Below are 17,152 nucleotides of genomic sequence, written 5' to 3' on the forward strand. Positions count from 1 at the left end.
AGTCCTGTTCTTTTAAACAGTCAATGGCTTTAACATATTTTAATCTCATTTTCTGTTTTACTTGTTGCGTTGCTCAATAAGGTCCCAAATCTATTAAATATTTTCTTCTCATTGCTTCCTTTTGAAGCTCAAACCAAAAGGACAGGACGTCCTTTTGGTTTGAGCTTCATTTCCTGTCGGGTTTACCAAGAGCTATTAGCTACCTAATCTACATCGCTAATTCAAAAGGTGTTTAGTATCAAGTGAGGAGGAGCTGTGTTCATACCTGTTTTTAAATAGTTACCGTCCCGTAGATTTCAAAATACTTCTAAGGAGATCACATTTTTTATTTGGAAAACTACTTTGGAACGGGTTTTTCAGCAATTTTCCATCAACTCAATGTGTTTTTGTTTAATGAGTTAGCTTTTGTTTACACATCTAATAGAACACAGCACTCTTTCTGTAATGGGGGGGACATGTATTTGAATGTGTGCGTGTGTGTGTCTTACCTCTGTGATGTACTTTTGTATTTCTGCCTGTAATAAAACACAAAGGGCAGAGGTTACTCAGCTGAACCACCTGATCCTGTGACTCACACATCCACATTGATTACAGCAGCTGGCACATTGATTTGGTTCTCTAAACACAGTACTGACAAGGTTTGATCTTATCAATAAATCCAGTAAGATATGTCTAGAACAGATATTTACGGAGTGAACATTCCGTAACATTTTGGTCATAAATTGACCAGAAACAGGATTTCAAATACAAGCTTCCTGAGACTTTCAGAGACATTTGTCTAAAACAGGGGTTGAGAAATGACATATGTGACTCGTTAAACTATTTAATCCGACCTGCTAAATGGGAATAAATGATAAATGTGGTGTTTTCCTATAGATGATGCACTATTAATACATTGACATTTGTTTAGGTGCAGAGTTTTCCGAATCGGACAGTCCTATTTCCGATCATTCCAACACCACATGAACGCAGCATTTCTCTACTGGTTTCTCTGAAGAACATCAAAGCATTTGTGTAACTGCTTCCGAAAATGAGAACTAAAGTCACAGTTTTGAAATAAACCCCTCCAAAATGTTTTATATTGGTTTTAATCAAAACAAGTTTTTATCCATATTTGATTGATGTTATTTCTTTATTTTATGATGTGGATTACCAAACACTCCAGCATCTGGACCTGGTACTTCCAGTTAAAAGTGGGCACGTAAACTATTTGGTGGTTTACAACCCCTCTTAAGCCTTACCCCAGCCACCCACAGCAAGCATTACGGCTCTAATGCCACCATCCCCGTCTTTATGTTACTTTAAAAGTGCAAAAGGAAATCCCACTGCAAACGATCAGGTCTGACCTGTGCGATCTGGCCTCTCTGGCGCTCCGAATCCATTTTGTTTGGTTAAAATTTTTGTTGGATGCTGGAGCTGAGTCGCAGCACTTTTTGTGAAGTTGGTGCTATTAACGACCAAAATTGTAATAAATGGCATGTTTTTGTGTGACCCTACATGAGTTCAGAGTTTTTTCGAGGTTGGCAACAGAGCCTGTGGCTGCAGCCATCCCGTAGCCTAAGGGAGTAATCTGCCTTAGCCAGACCACTCCCTCATCGCACCGGAGCTGAAACACCTGCCATGGGAACCAGAGGTAAGTCGTAACTGCCCTTACAACCCTGATCCTGAAGTCGTTACTGACGTTTGGTGAAGGACCCCTCCTCGTCAATTTTTGATGTTTTGGGTTTCCCCGAGTTGTCGTTTTCTGACATACTGGCTGTTTCCATTAAATCACAGGTCCCCAACCTCCGGGCCGGAGGAGGACACTATGACAGCATCACCCTCACGTCATAAGTCCAAGAATCTTGCATTAACCTTACGAGTACTTCACAATACACGCATCACATGCATGACAATGGTACATTCCATTTTCATGACATCTTTCATGGTGGCCGTACGACAGGAACTGGAAGACACACCTGTGCTCCTCTCTACAACCTTCTACAACCCATGAACCTGAATGACCCATACAGGTCAGTGATGAGTGTCAGGTTGGAAGGACTGGAAAGAATATTTCTGATGTCCTCCTTTGGATTCAGCATGGTGACCAGGAAGCTTGAAGTGGGAGGGGAAAGCAACACATTCCCATAACAACAATTGGATAAGACAAATGAAAGTTTTCAAGCTTTATTGAGCTCACCTATGGGTCACAGCACAAACATTTTTTTAGGTGTAAAGTTTGACTTTTTTAAATGGAAGTTACTTAAGAATTGGGCTGTTTTGCAAAGCTCCAAGCAGATTTTTCAAACTCCAGGACTGTTTTAAGGCAAACTCAACAAACCTGTGTCGTTTTCTAGGACATGTTTTCTATAGAGTAGCAGAACTTCATTAGAACTTAGTTGTGGGAGGAGTGGTTGGTGCGGAGTAAGCCTGCACTGATTTACCATCAACCCTAATGTTTATAAGTTAACATTAGCAGTGCAACAAAAAAATGGCGAGCAGTATTGGAGCTTTCCAGCCGTACAATTAAGATCCAGATTCCAGCTCAGACGAGAAAAACAAAGATGTTCATGGTTCTATTTGTCTACTAGAAGCATCAGAATGGAACAGAGAACTTGTGCCGATATAGTTTCTATGCAACAAGTACAATCCATCATGGGAAAAGGCAGCAAAAACAAGCTAAAAACACACACACACAAAAAAAAAACATTTTCACTGGGTCTTTATTGTCTGTTATACATCTTAATTATGGATTAGAATCTACAATTTCAGGGCTCACATTCCACCAATATCACTTTGTAGATTAAGGTCTCTCATAGGAAGTTTTTGTATTTGCGTTGTCAGATTTTTACCTTTTTGCTAAGAGAGGTAAGCTTGCTCCCTCAACTTCAAGTGTGTTTGGTCAGCCACTGAAGCTCAGCACAGTGCAGTTTTAAATCCATAGAATCTGGTTTTGGATAGATCAATGCTAAAATGTGGATTGTTTTCAAATAGATTATGAATTTACTTGTATAATTATTCATCAAGCTTACCTTCCTACACTGTTGGGGGAGATGAAAGTAGTTTGACACGACACCCACCTAAAATGTTCTGTTTTCAAAGTGTTGCTGGATACTGTTTACCTGCAGGATTCTCAGTGTCTTTATGTGAACAATTCTGTCTGTTGAAGGAGCAACACACCACCAGGAGCAAAGCCACAACCCAGAGCCCCTAAACTGCAGCTCTTCATTTTCTTTACGCGTCTCTCTCAGTGATGGGGATTGTGGGAAGCTGCGCTGCTGTCATTGACAGGAATTTCAGAGTCAGGACAGCAATTTCGCTTTTATTATTTTTTTTCTGTGAACCGAGTGTGTGTGTGTGTTTGACGAGTTGACTGGAAGCGAAACAGCTTTGTGGCAGATGCTTTCAAGGTGGAAGGTGAGCTTTCAGAGTAAACCATGGGGGAGCTGAAAATGAGGAGGGGGTGAAAGTAGCCGGTGGACTTGATTCAAAGCTACGGCGTGTTATTTTCTCTGAGTTTGGCTGGGTCTCAACACAGTCAGAGGTGGCAGCAATAGTGGAGCGTGGAGGCAAATTGAGGTGCTTGAAACCTTTCAGAGGCTCGCTGCTGTAATTTACATCTAAATGCATCCTCTGAGTCATAACTCCACCACATTCAGCATGATACTTTTACAATATCCGTGACTAATGCATACATTAATTTAAATAGTAATGACAAACATCCATAGATCAGCTTGAAAAAACACAGAAATGAGAGTGATCTGAGCGGCCCCACCAATGAGAGAACATGAGCCATTGTAAGTCAAGGCCAATAGAGTCCATTAGAGTCGTTGTGCCAAAAGTGACTGTCTGCTTTGGGGTCATCAAAGGACAGCCGTGAAGACCATCTAATGGGGCTGGACGATACTGAGCATTTGGGAATCGATCCGATCAATATCACCGATATCAATACCAATATCAATATTTTTTTGTTAATGTTGTGGATAGGTGTGAATGTGAGAGTGAATGGGTGTGTGATTGAGGCCCTGCGACAGACTGGCGACCTGTCCAGGGTGTACCCCGCCTTCGCCCTTCAGTAGCCGGGATAGGCTCCGGCGCCCCGCGACCCCGAAAGGGACACAGCGGTCAAGAAGATGGATGGATGGATGGATGTTGTGGATGTGATATGAACCTGAAAATCTCAATTTTTTTAATTACTTTATAAACATAAAAACAGAATTAGGACAATATTTTCAATCAAATAGAAAATAGTTCATTAAAAACTGTCCTTTCTGCAGATTGAGAAAAATTTCAAACTAGACTAGAAATATCAATATTTGCGGACTGGTGTTGATCCAATACCAACTTGAGATCGATACTATCGATATTTTAGATCAATCCGCCCAGTAAAACCATCTAACATGCTTAGTTTTTTAAAGAACAGAAATCAAAGAAATAAAGTTTTAACCAGTTTGTTGGTTTTCGTTCAGCGTTGCCTTGTGATAGTCGTGAATCAGTTTATAACCCTAAAGACCACTCTGATGGAAACAATGTTTTTGGTGTTTTTAGCATGTTATTGGTGCATTTTTCTGATGATGGAAGACAAAGATATTGAAACTTAAACTAAAGGTGCATTTACACCGAGTGCAATCCGCGCGGAGGAGGCGGCCAGTTTCAATGTAAGGTCAATGGAACGGATGCGACATGAGGCGACCTGAAGTAACGTGATGCGATTTGAGCAGCCAAAAATTAAATATTTACATATTTGAAGTTTGACAGATCACCGGGTTGTATCTGCCAATAAGGAACTCAGCTTTGGACACGTGATGTTTTCAGTGACTCAAGCAGCAGGTAGAATATTAATCTTATACAAGCGTTTTTGTCCTGGACTTCCATCGATTTCCTTAACCTGTTGGAGCCGCAGGTTCAAAGCTCTTCCGTCTACTGTGGGTCTACCCGGGTCACACTCTGGACTGATCGCCAGCTTTCGCTGGCGGAGCTCACTCGCTTGATATGCCAGCAGACAGAGGGCTGCTGTGAGGTGTGGAGACTGCCAGTTCGGGCTTCATCGAGACATTAACAAAAAAGGAAAAGGGTCTCCTAATTTTGTTTTTTCTTTTTCCAGTTAATATGAGATAGTCAGCCTTCAAGGTCGGCCACAGCGACACAGAAACACAGTGGAAGCAGCTGTCATACAGACACACCCCCTGGAGTGAGACAGAAACCCCCGATACCGGGAACATTTTATGACATCACATAAACCTGATGTTTTTGTAGAACTTTTCACAATAAATAAACCTGATCTCTCAACATCATCTGTGTCTTCCATACCTGAGATATCCACAGACACCGTTCCTTATAGCTCTCATCCTAAAAACATTCGCTGGTAGCTCCTCCCACATGCGGCCACAGCATCAAGCTCAGGCAGGGTGGGACACGAATCTGTCGCATGTGTGAATGCACCTAAAAATGTTTTTTTCTGAGTACATTTTATTCAAATCTCTGTGAATCAGGAGCAGATCCAAAACTGCTGTTTGAAAAAGAGCTTAGGTCCCAGCACTGAGCTCTCTGGGGCGGGGTTACTCACTGCCCTTAACTCAGAGGAAAATTTCTAATACTGCTGCTCAGCAGAAACTATGTCCTGTAATGACATATCTTTCCATTAAGGCTAAAAACCCTGAAATCATAATTAAAAGACCACTTGGAACCCTTTTACAGCAGATCAAAATATGATCAGAGAGAGACATTTTATCCCTTTAAGAACTGTTTCACTCATCTTTGCTGCACAACGGCACAGAAATAACTCCTGCAGCCGCGGTTCTGATACGCAGAGAGGTGTCGCTTCATTTCCATCTCACACCAGCATCCTTACAAACCACAGAGGAGTGCTGTCCATTCTGCAAAATGTGAGATCACAAGGGACCCCAAAGAAGTGTCATTTCGTTTTGAAAAATTAGCAGGGAAAAGGATTCCCTTCATTTTTAAGGTGGACTTTTTTTTTTTTCAAAGGCTTCATGTCTGCTCAAATACACTTATGTTGCCACGATTCTGCCAGGGGCGCCCGGCTCAGTATCTCAGTGTCTATCTTTAGAGCTGCAGCATATGTCTTGTGTCCGTTGACGTGCGTGAGTCCTATTTACAGCAGTATGTACTACAAATGAAAAAGACATGCTGCATAGGAAGAACCCTGAAACATCAGAGCTTTGGCTCCGGTGTTGACGTTGTTTCGACTACTGTAACTCTTCAACCGTTTACACAGTTAACATAATTCCAGCAGATTCAGGAGAAAGCAGCCTTGCACTGATATGCAGCACTTTACAGTAGGGATGGGTGATATATCGGTGCCAGTATCGGCATCGGCTGATATTTGAGATTATTGGTGTCGGTCCAGCGGTTGGTTCAAGCAACACTTTCTCAGTCCTAACTCTTCACTTATAGAGGTATGGTTCGGGCCCCCTCCCTGTCACTGTTTGACCTTTAGGGTAACCCCAACTCGTCGTTTTGCGACTGTTCCGTGTTCCCATTAAGTCATGGGTCCCAAACACCCGGGCTGAGTGGTGGTGCTTCACATAAGAGCACAATAATAAAACTACACGCACAATGGATTCACATTTATTATTATATTTAGAAAATAGCAGTTTTAGGACGCTTGTGTCATTTTGTTTTGTTAGATTTAGTCATCACATCTGAAACGCCAGACGCAGCTGATGTTGGCGTCTGGTTGTTAGCATACAGGAAAAATCTGTATGTTTAAACCACCTACAAACAAACTAATGGAGTACATTTTTCTGGAAAATTACATAGTAGTATGTTTACAGTTTTAAAATATGTTGTTTACTCTAAGCAGTTTCTACTTATTTTGGTGTTTAAAAACACTTGATTTCAAAACACTTTCCTTAAATCCTATTATTTTCAAGTGATCTTGAAGGCCTAATGCTGTCATTAGATATTGGAGTCAGAGCTCTGTCCCCCCCTCTGGTCACCGGCAGGAACCATCTCCAGAGTATTGATTGCACTACATCTCCCAGAAACCCCAGCAAACAGGTCCTGGATGCTGCTCAGCTGTCTCTCATTTGCCAATCACTCACTTAAGCACTGCAAAGAGCCTCACTCAGTACAAAGTATTGTTTGTGCCATCCTACTTTCATTACTGAGTGTTTCATTCTGGACCTGATCTTCTGTTTCTGACCGTGCTTTATCTCTGATTGTCTGCTGCCTGCCCTGACCCTCACCTAGACTCTGACTTCTCTAATCTCTTCTTGGATGCTCCCAAGTTGTGATTGACCTCTGCCTTTCTGACCCTGACCTAGTTATGTGGACTTTTTGCTGTTCTTAGTTCCTGTCTGAACTTAATAAACCCGATTGACGTAAAGCTAGCTGTCTGCCTGTTTGGTACACTAAGTTTATACTTATATTCTGATATTTTTTTATGTGCATGCTTGTACTGTTCTTGGGAATGTGAAGGTTATTGCAGGAAATATCTTAACTTTGGGTTATTCTAGACATTTCGCGGTATCAGCTATTGGTTGCAGTTGTGGGGAAGATATTGGTTATCGGTATTGAACGGGAAAAAATTAAATCAGCCCATCCCTGCTTTACAGCAGCAAAGTGTTTACACAATCAGCTGATTTTATCGCGGAGAATAGTTTTGAGCTGATGTGAAAAGCTGCTTTACTCTTTATTAGAACCAGGTGACTCACATTGATCGCTTAAACAGGCTTAAAAAAGTCGTGGTTTGTCAAAGAGTATATGTTATTTCAGTGTCACCTGTGACACCTACAGTGTTAAAGGGCTAAGGTATTACCTTAAAATACGTGTCAAAGTCAAGGCTCGGGGGCCGGATCCGGCCCTCCAGATCATTTTATTTTATTGGGCTAATTTGGGCTATTCTTTTAAGTTTGTTCATGATATTTGGAGTTATTCTAATATTTACATGCTTTTTAGGACATTTTGAAGTATGGCTACTTTTTCAGCTTCATGCCAGCTGTGTTGGCTCACCTACGTTTTTTTTTTTTTTAGGCTAATTTGGCATTTAGTTAATATTTTAGCTGGCTATCAGCTTCAGTGACTTCAGCTATTAGCTTCCGCGGTTTTAGCTATCAATTTCAGCATCCTCAGCGGCCAAATTCAGCTTATAACATTCACACTAACATTATTGCAGATAATGCTATATATCCATCCATCCATCCATCTTCCTGACCGCTTTGTCCCTTTCGGGGTCGCGGGGGTGCCGGAGCCTAACTCGGCTACTGATGGGTGAAGGCGGGGTACACCCTGGACAGGTCTCCAGTCTGTCGCAGGGCCTCAATCACACACCCATTCACTCTCACATTCACACCTAGGGGCAATTTAGAGTCACCAATGAACCTATGAAGCATGTTTTTGGACGGTGGGAGGAAGCCGGAGTCCCCGGTGAAAACCCACGCATCCACGGGGTGAACATGCAAACTCCACACAGAAAGGTCCCAGCCGGGAGTCAAACCGGGGCCTTCTCGCTGTGAGGCAAGAGCGCTAACCACTGCGCCACCGTGCAGCCCCATGCTATATATCTAGTTCATAATTATGTTTAAAAGTTACGGATTTAAAGTTTTCAAAATGTCCTTTTAGAGTTCAGTAAATGTTTAATCTGTTCGGCCCGCGACCTAAAATGTGTTTTGTATTTTGACCCCCTGTGCGATTGAGTTTGACACCCCTGCTCTAAAAGCAAACAGCATCTGGGCCCAAACAGAGATGCCTCATTGAAAACAGAGACAAAGCTGAATCTAGTTCAACAACTACAAATGTTGAAAAGCTGCAGGATCAGACTTGTTCTGAACAGACCGGCCCCAAACAATGTAGGCTCTTCGTCTTTGTGTTTTCACTGTGCCTGGCTCTGCGGTCCCCTTTTTCTGAAATCATTTGTCGTAGCGCTCCTATTCTGACTGGCTGTTCCTCATTCATTTATTGTTCCGGGCTCGACACTGAACTCAGTCATGCTCCGCATTTAAATTCACCGCGGTTTATCTCTGCTGGCTTGCGCTGTAGGGGATCTTTGCACAGAAAAATTGCATCAATTAAATGTTTGAAAGCAAATGTGAGCGTGCAGGAGCCAAGGGGAAGTGTCTTTTTATTTTTTTTTCCTATTCCACTTAGTAAAGAACTCTGCCACCATACTGCCGTTTAAAGCTGCTCCGCATAATCATATTTTGGTCTCATTCGTGAAGCAGAGCGCGCCACAGCTTCGCCAGTGGGGGGACAGCTGCTGCAAAAAATAAAATAAAATAAAAAATATGGAGGAAAAATTAACGAGCTTCTCTAAATATGATTTTGTTGAGACAAATTGCTTGTTGGCTTGAGCTGCAGTGAGTTCTTGAGGCTGGAGCTGCTTCAGCTTTGATGTGGGATCTGCAGGACAAATGTTGTGAATCCACTGTGACTGCAGTCAGGAGGGAGCGCTCTCTGAGGAATTCCCTTCAAAATGCAGCTAAAAGACAAATAAACAAGAGGTTGGGATGGTTACTGTAGTTATGTGATTTCACTTGTGCTCTTGGTTGTTTCTTCTTACTTCTAACTGGATGAGCTGAGCACATTTTAAAGTCATTTCCAAACCCCGCTCCTATGAAGTGTTGTTTTTGGTATATTTAACATGTTCTTGTGACATTATATTAATCTGATACAGTTCACATACTATAAAATGTATTAGTGAAATAATGTGATTGTTAATATTGTCAGGAATGGTGGTGAAAGACCCAAACGCAGGAGACAAGACTCGTTGGAAGAAACATAAACATTTACTAAATAAACACGACCAGGAGAACAAACCGTGACGTGACAGAACAGAGCAGATGACCTGACAATGAGAAACTGAAAACCAGACACTTAAATACACTGAGGTTGATTAAATGAAGACAGCTTTGGATGATTAACCTGAACATTGTGAGACTGACAAGCAAACCAGAACATAAGAAAACCTAAACACTGAATCATGACAAATATCATCCAGTGTTACATGGATTCTCTAAAGGAGAAGTTCTAACTAAAATGTTCAGATCATTAACATTGTAAACATTGTTCTGCTTCTCCTGGAGGACGTTTCAGTTAGACACTAGGCGCTATAGCATTTTTTTTTCAAGAAGAATAAAATATGAGCATAAAATTGTGTTTTATACCACAAATGGTTACTTTAAAAAATATTTCCTTAAAAGAGTTTGGAAAATTCATAACTAAGTGTTTATAAAGATGTTCATTTAGTCAACAATGTATGTTTAGATCGACCGATCGTTAGCATTAGCCATCCTATAGGAAACTTCATTAAACGTTAGCATCAAGCTAGCGGACTTTAGCTATAATCTATAATTTTCTGAATTGATTATTGATCTATTAAGCTTAAATCGATTCAAATTGGTTTTATTGACCCAGCCCGAGTCAAAAATGGTATTATTATTTTTAACCACAATTATTTTGATCAAATAATGGAAATTCACAGCAGCAGAGCAAATCATTTTGCATCAATACGCTGAATGCTGACCACTAGTTTGGTTTGAAAAAGAAAAAAGAAGCACGCTAAAGCATCACGGCCCTACAAACAACAAGAAGGAACAGTTTTGACCATAAAATGGAAATAAATGAATAAAATGGGAATTAATTAGTGCAATTTGAAATAGGTCTGAGCTTTTTTAAGCTTGGGCCTAAAGAAGGTCCTAAAAAGTATGAAATTTCACTTGAAGAAACTTGTAGGAACTCTGTGAATAGATCCATAAAGATTTTCAATGCAACTTTCTTCTTCGTTTTAATTGTTGATGATGAGTTTTCATAGTTTTCATGACTCGACTCAGGCAGAACCTTTTAGCGATCCGATTTTTATGTATCGGCTATAACGGAGCAGCAATGCAAACAGCAAAATAAAAGCATGAAGTCATGCACTGTTGAGCCAGAATATAGCGGTTTGGGGACGTAAGTCAGTGCAGACAGAAGGCCAACATGTGCATAAAGACCATTGGAACGGCACACTTGGTCTGAAATTATCCAGCATTGGCTGTGGACTGTGAACGCAGCAGCTAATCACAGTTCCGACACGTCTCCGCTTTGACATGTGACAGCAGGAGCCTGTTATTTCAGGGTTGGCTGGTGATTGTGCGCTGGCCTGCGTGGGCAGATCAGGACTAAATTAAAATGCAGGAGTACGGCCCGCTGAGCAGAACCACATTACTGCATTGTTTTTCCTGGTCAAAAAAACAAAAACACTGCAACATGCAAACTGTCAGGTGAAGACAGAAAGTTCCTGGAAAATGACTCATCACTCTGTGATGACTTTTCCAGGCTGACGCCTCCAGGAGGAGAATTTCCCTTCTCCCGTTCTTGTCCTTTTTTAATTTCCCATCCTCATTTTCTTCACTGTGATAAGCGTGAGCACATCAAATCTGTTTCATTTTTCTTGACATAGCTCTCATTTCGGTGCACCACTGCAGGGTGAGCTGCCTGCTTTTTTCTAATGATTTCCCCATCTAAGCACTCCACATCAATACCTGCCGCTCTGACCCGAAGACAAAAAACCAATATTGTTTTTAGAAACTTAGGAAGATCATAATAGGAAAAAAAATTGCCAATCATAATGTAAACTCCAAATTCCTCGTCCTTTTATGCAGCACGGTGTTTTGTGCAGACTTGTGATCATTCTTGCAGCAGCCGTCTCGTCTTATCTGAAGAGGACACGGGGCTTTCTACTCAGCAGCTCAGTGATGCAGTCCTGCTCATTTTCTGTATGTTCAAGTGACTGATCATCACAAACCGCATGAGTCCTGTTCCATTACGGTGACAGAACTGCCTGTGAGGATGTCTGCACCATCGTATGCATTGAAAATCAGCCTGAAATCATTTTACTTGTGATTTATTTTAAGAAAATCTAACATTCAGTAACAGAAAAAAAACATCATGTAAACCTGTTATGTTGAGTTAAAGACTAAATATCAGGAATACATCGAGATTAAAAGCTTGCTCCGTTTTGTCTCTTTCAGCAAAGACATTGAAATGCCCTGCTGTTACCATGGCAACTGAAGAAGATGACAAAAAACTTTACAATATTTGCTTTCTTCATTCCTCTGCTGACCTCCACCTATCGTCTGTATCTGTAAAATAACTGTCTAAATAAGGGCTCAAGGTATTTGGCCGACACAGTCGTGACACACAAACACTAAACTGGACTTTGTGTCTGATTTGTTGACTGTTTTAGGAGTTTTTTCTGTTTTAGATAGTTCTGTTTTTTTTACTTTCCAGGAAAAATTCCAGTAACTCATTTGGAAAGTTGATGGCTGCATTGATAGTGAGTGTCATGAGTACTGTGGGTTGAAATGAATCATGTAAAAAGAGAAAATTGCAGTTCTAAATGCAAGGACTTTTAAAAAGCAAAACCCCAAATAAATGGGAAAAGTCACATGCTCAAAAAGAGTGTTTCAACCTAAAAACTAAAGAAAAGCATCAGATGATAATTGAAACATATGGTGTCAGAGATGTTGGTGGAAGAAAAAAATACAAAAAAAAAACCCTAAAGCAACTCAAATGTGACAAACATTGAAAGATAAAAGCACCATCATTTTAAGTGCATTTTACGGTTCATTCCTCACTATAAAGAACCCCAAAGCTGCATTTTGATCTGTTCATGCATGTAAGAGTAATCCTCTAACAACCTGCACTGTGTGCAGCAGCCCCTCCCATACCCACGAAAACGAGCAGGTCGAATCATGCTGACATAAGCACGATGGGAACCGACCCCTCCAGGAAGAGTCGGCTCTGCCCCAGTCGAATACCAACACGCAATTTCTCCTCAGAGCTAGCGGTGATCAGCAAAAAACTTTCATTTTAGATGCAGAATACCATTTCAAAAAATTGAAGCTGTTTTGAGCCATCATATAAAGCATTTTGTAAATTTTGTAAATTCAGGCTTTTCCAATTCAATATCACAATTTGTCAATTGAGAAATGCATAATACTTTGAATTGACACAAGTTTACTACAACAACTACCATTGTCAAAGAATCGCGGAAACTCAGCATTTCTCCGCAAAAGTCCGCCCTGCTGCTGTAATTAGAGGCGAGCAACAGAGTCGACAGACACGCCCCCACCTGTGTGCAGACCTGAAATCCAGCTGGATCAAACTTGTCACCAGGGGTGAACGTAAGCCGTAACGCTCCGGTTCCGGTAAAAGAGTTGGAGGCGGAGCACCGCTCCGGCAGGAGAGATCAGATTTAATCCACACCCAGCAGCCAATCAGAATCGAGTATTCACCCGGACCATGGTATAATGTCATTTAAAACACACATTTTAAACTGTTCTATGTTGAATGTTTGCCATGCAAAATAAGGAGTAGGCCCTTTTAATGGTTTAAGTCATTCAATGTACATACGTTCCTGTTTGACGATAAAGAAAAATGCTTGTTATCAGATTAATAGGTTGTTTAATGTTTTTACTAGTAACTATACCAGCATGCTATGAGTACAGGCGTTCTATTTTCTCTATAAATTTCTCTTGTTGTCCTGATTTTCCCTCAGGTTTGCAGTCATTTCAGCAGCTTTGCCTCAATCAGTCACTCAATACTTTAAACTTCCTTTTATGATATTCAACTCCTGGTTGTTGTTTTTTTATATTCTAACTTTAAAATGTTTGTTCTAAGAGTTTGAGTTTTCCTCCAGCATATGTTCTACTGTGATGACTTAATGAAACATCTAATCATTCGCATTAGTGTTCCAATGACTTTGTAAGGTTTAAGATGTTCAGGAACATTTTCTGATTTCTTTTCAGTATTTACATTATTGAATAACATTTACAAACCTAACCTAAGAAAATTAACTACATTTCAGAGAAAAGGCGACACGTTGACAAAAAAATGTAGTTAAAAAAAGTTTTCATGCTATGGGTGAACTCCTACAACATATTTATTAACTAGAAGAAAGTTTTGTCTTCCAGCAGAGCCGGAACTAAAGAGCTGGAGAATCCAAACTGTATTAAGTAGAATAATGGCCTTGCATCTTGAATACAGATGGGCTTTTCCCTCACTTAGTTTAATGTTTTCCTGCTTTCCTGAGCTGTTCAGCTTCTTTACATACAACACATACCAGATCGGACTGAAATATCGGTAACCACATTACTGGATCCAATCGTTATAAATGTGCAGGAGGAGAAAGAGAACATCTCCTCTTTGGACAGACTTCCTCGTATTCCTTCATATTTGACATTATTAGATCACAGTGCAGTGGCCTGAGTTTGGGTAGAAAGAAAAACATCCAACAACAAACAAAGGACAAACATGTACACTGATTTTCACCAGAAAAATTTGCGTCCACTAAATGGTTTAAAAATGCTTCATATGTTTTCCAGATTCAAGGTTGCAGAGAGTAGAAATTTGTTTTTACTCTTTTTTTGGCTTTTGGCTCAATAAAGTTTCAATATAGCCAGGTCATCCTCACATCATCAGAAGGTTTTGTTTGGATAAAAATAAAAACAGTGGACCAGATGTTTTAAAAGTCATTTTTTTCTGATGCAGGAGCACAAAAATATTTAGTTAAAAGGTTTTATTAAAAAAAAAAAAAAAAAACTCAATCATTTGAAATATTTATTTTCCTATTAAAATTGTCAATGTCAGTGAAGGATAAACAAGACAAGAATGTCATATTTAGTCTATCAAACAGTGACGTGATTTTTTTTTTTATATACGTTCTCAAACTTTTGTTGAAAATACATCCGCATTGAATTTTTAGACAGGTATCCTGAAAAGAAAACAGCTTCAACGGGAAACATCTTTTCAGAGGCAGACAGCCTGTTTGGTGGCATCATCATCATCATCACCAGAAAAGTATTCCTGATGGCAGTAACTCTGCAGGGTTTCAGCTGCTCCCCGCAGTCATTAAAGCTGTGTTTTATTGCAAATGTATTCATTAAGCAGCTGTTGAATCGGCCTTTGTGTTTTTGTTCAGTTATATACAAAACATTAACTCCTGTTAGATAACATATGTTCCAAATCTCATCAGAATCCATTTCATTTAACTAATAAAACATTTTGAGTGATATGACCAAGTTAGAAGTTTTCAGTTTTCTGTAGCTGGAAATTTTTAGCTCACATTTTCTAAAATAGAAACTAATGTTTGAATGTGTGTTCCTGCTGTCCACATTATCTTTGGCCTTTCAACATGAAGGCCTACTATATTTTCCACACTATAAGCTGCACCTAAAAGCTGTATTTTATTTAAAAAATGACAATGTTCCCTATATATGGATTGGTTCTGGTTTTTGTTTACTAATAATGAAGTAATTGTGAGAGGCGCTGTGTCAAAATGTCATCCTATTTTTGTTTTTTTTTTACAAGTTCCAAGCAAAATTGGGCGTTATTGTGAATGCAGGCAACACAGGTAGTTTTTTTTTACCTGATACTGACAAGATTGGGAGTTAGTGTAGTGAGTTAGTGGTATCAATCTGTTTTTTACGTGTTAGAGTAAAGGTTGGGACCTATAAGTTTTGTCATTGTGCTAACATGGGTAACGCTTCTAAGGTGGCTAACGTGTAGCGGCGTTTGACTGTTCTTTTGCATGTTACCAACAAGATTGGGGGTTGACAGTAACATTTGCTTTAGTCTTCAGTCTGTTTTTTTACATGTTGCTAACTAGTTTAGGAGTTAAAGGTATTATGAATACTCTAACATGTAGGAAGTTACAAACATGTTGTAACTCTAGAACTTCTAGAACTTAGTTCCTAACACAATTAAGTCTCTTTGACTAACAAATATCTCTTTGATTCCTTATAGGTGACAAATTTTGAAAGTAGACTATTCATTGACGTGCACTTTTTGATTTAGTTTGCCCATAATAGTGCATAAAATACAGTTTTTATTTTGCTAAAAGCATTTGAGTCTTAAAACTGACATAAAAACAGACATCCAGAAAAGATAAACACATGAGCATAAAATGCTGGAGCATTTGAAAGTCCTTTTTTCTAGTCACTAAAATGTTGTTTTTTGTTAACTTTTCGTACTGAGGGCTTGGTTTCTTAAGCAGGTATACGACTCTTTAAACATTTAAAGAATAAGAACCTTGTATTTTGATGCACACAAAATGGCCCCACAGCTGTAGAACATGAAAGTCAAGAATCATTTCTGTGTCATTTAATGGGAACATTTCATGTTAGTTTTCTTCATTTTGATGGTTTAGTCTCCTTCCCGTGAGCCGCTGCAGCACAGGGATCTGGATCGTGTGCGTGTGATTTCACAGAGCATCCGGCGCCATATTGCTAGAACATTACAGAGCAGAAATGAACTCTGACTTAAAGTGTCGTTCATTCCTGTTAAGCCCGTGGGCAAAATGAAGAGTAGAAAATCAGAAAATTGTTTCAGCTAATTCTGATTCTGCAAATATTTGCAAACACACTAATAAAGTAAATAGTAAAAAAAAAAAAAAAGAAAAAAAAACAGTAGGAAATTCCCTAGTGGTGTTTAAACATGGATTATTTCATCTCAGTTATTGCTGCATGGTTTGTCACTACAGAATCGCACAGATGTTGGGACTTTTAGCCCTACAAACATCTGTGTCGCCCATAATTAATCAGTGGCTATCCCTGGAGCCATCACCGAGACGGAACGAAACACAGACGCCTTAGAGGCAGAAATGAAGAAAGGTGCGGAAAGGTTGGTGTGGAAAAAAAAAAAAAACTTTTCAAAGAAAACTAAATATTTTAATAGTCTATATCTTAAGCAGCAGAATTGCAATGAGGATTATGAATGTGGTGGAGCATGAGTGGAGCATTGTCCCTCAGAAGTGTTCTTAGACCACTCTAGGTGAAAAAACAGCAAAGCATCAGATTTATTTTTCTTTAAAAACTTCTCAATCATGTTCTAATATATACTTTTCAACTTTAAAGTCCCTCTCTGATCATCTTCTGATCTATTGTAGAATAATCCCCAGTGGTCTTTAATTTAATTAGGCCTACAATTATGCAGTTTTTAGCCCCCCAAATTTTTTTAATTGTACTTTTAAAGACATATTGTACAGAGCAGCAGGAGCTCATTAGAAATTTGCCTTTGAGTTTTGGCACACAATATCTGAATTGCGATACATTTTTTGGATATCCTATTAAAATATTCAGCTCTTTTTATGCTAGCTTTTTTGACAGTTTTGGTAGTTATTATTTCTTGGCTATTTTGGGGCTAAGCTGATATTTTAGCCACAGGCTAGCTG

General features: G+C 39.7%; 1 protein-coding gene across 1 annotated transcript in view; it reads right to left on the minus strand.

Annotated features, from left to right (window-relative positions):
* pde1a (phosphodiesterase 1A, calmodulin-dependent) overlaps positions 1–17,152 on the minus strand; it is a 57,096-nt gene that overhangs the window by 34,452 nt on the left and 5,492 nt on the right. The window contains exon 2 of the mRNA XM_024286566.2: positions 489–515. Within this exon, the coding sequence (XP_024142334.1) occupies positions 489–515 (27 nt within the window). The remainder of the gene's footprint in view (positions 1–488; positions 516–17,152) is intronic.

This window comes from Oryzias melastigma, linkage group LG21 (genome assembly GCF_002922805.2).
Source record: "Oryzias melastigma strain HK-1 linkage group LG21, ASM292280v2, whole genome shotgun sequence".
Classification (NCBI taxonomy): domain Eukaryota; kingdom Metazoa; phylum Chordata; class Actinopteri; order Beloniformes; family Adrianichthyidae; genus Oryzias; species Oryzias melastigma.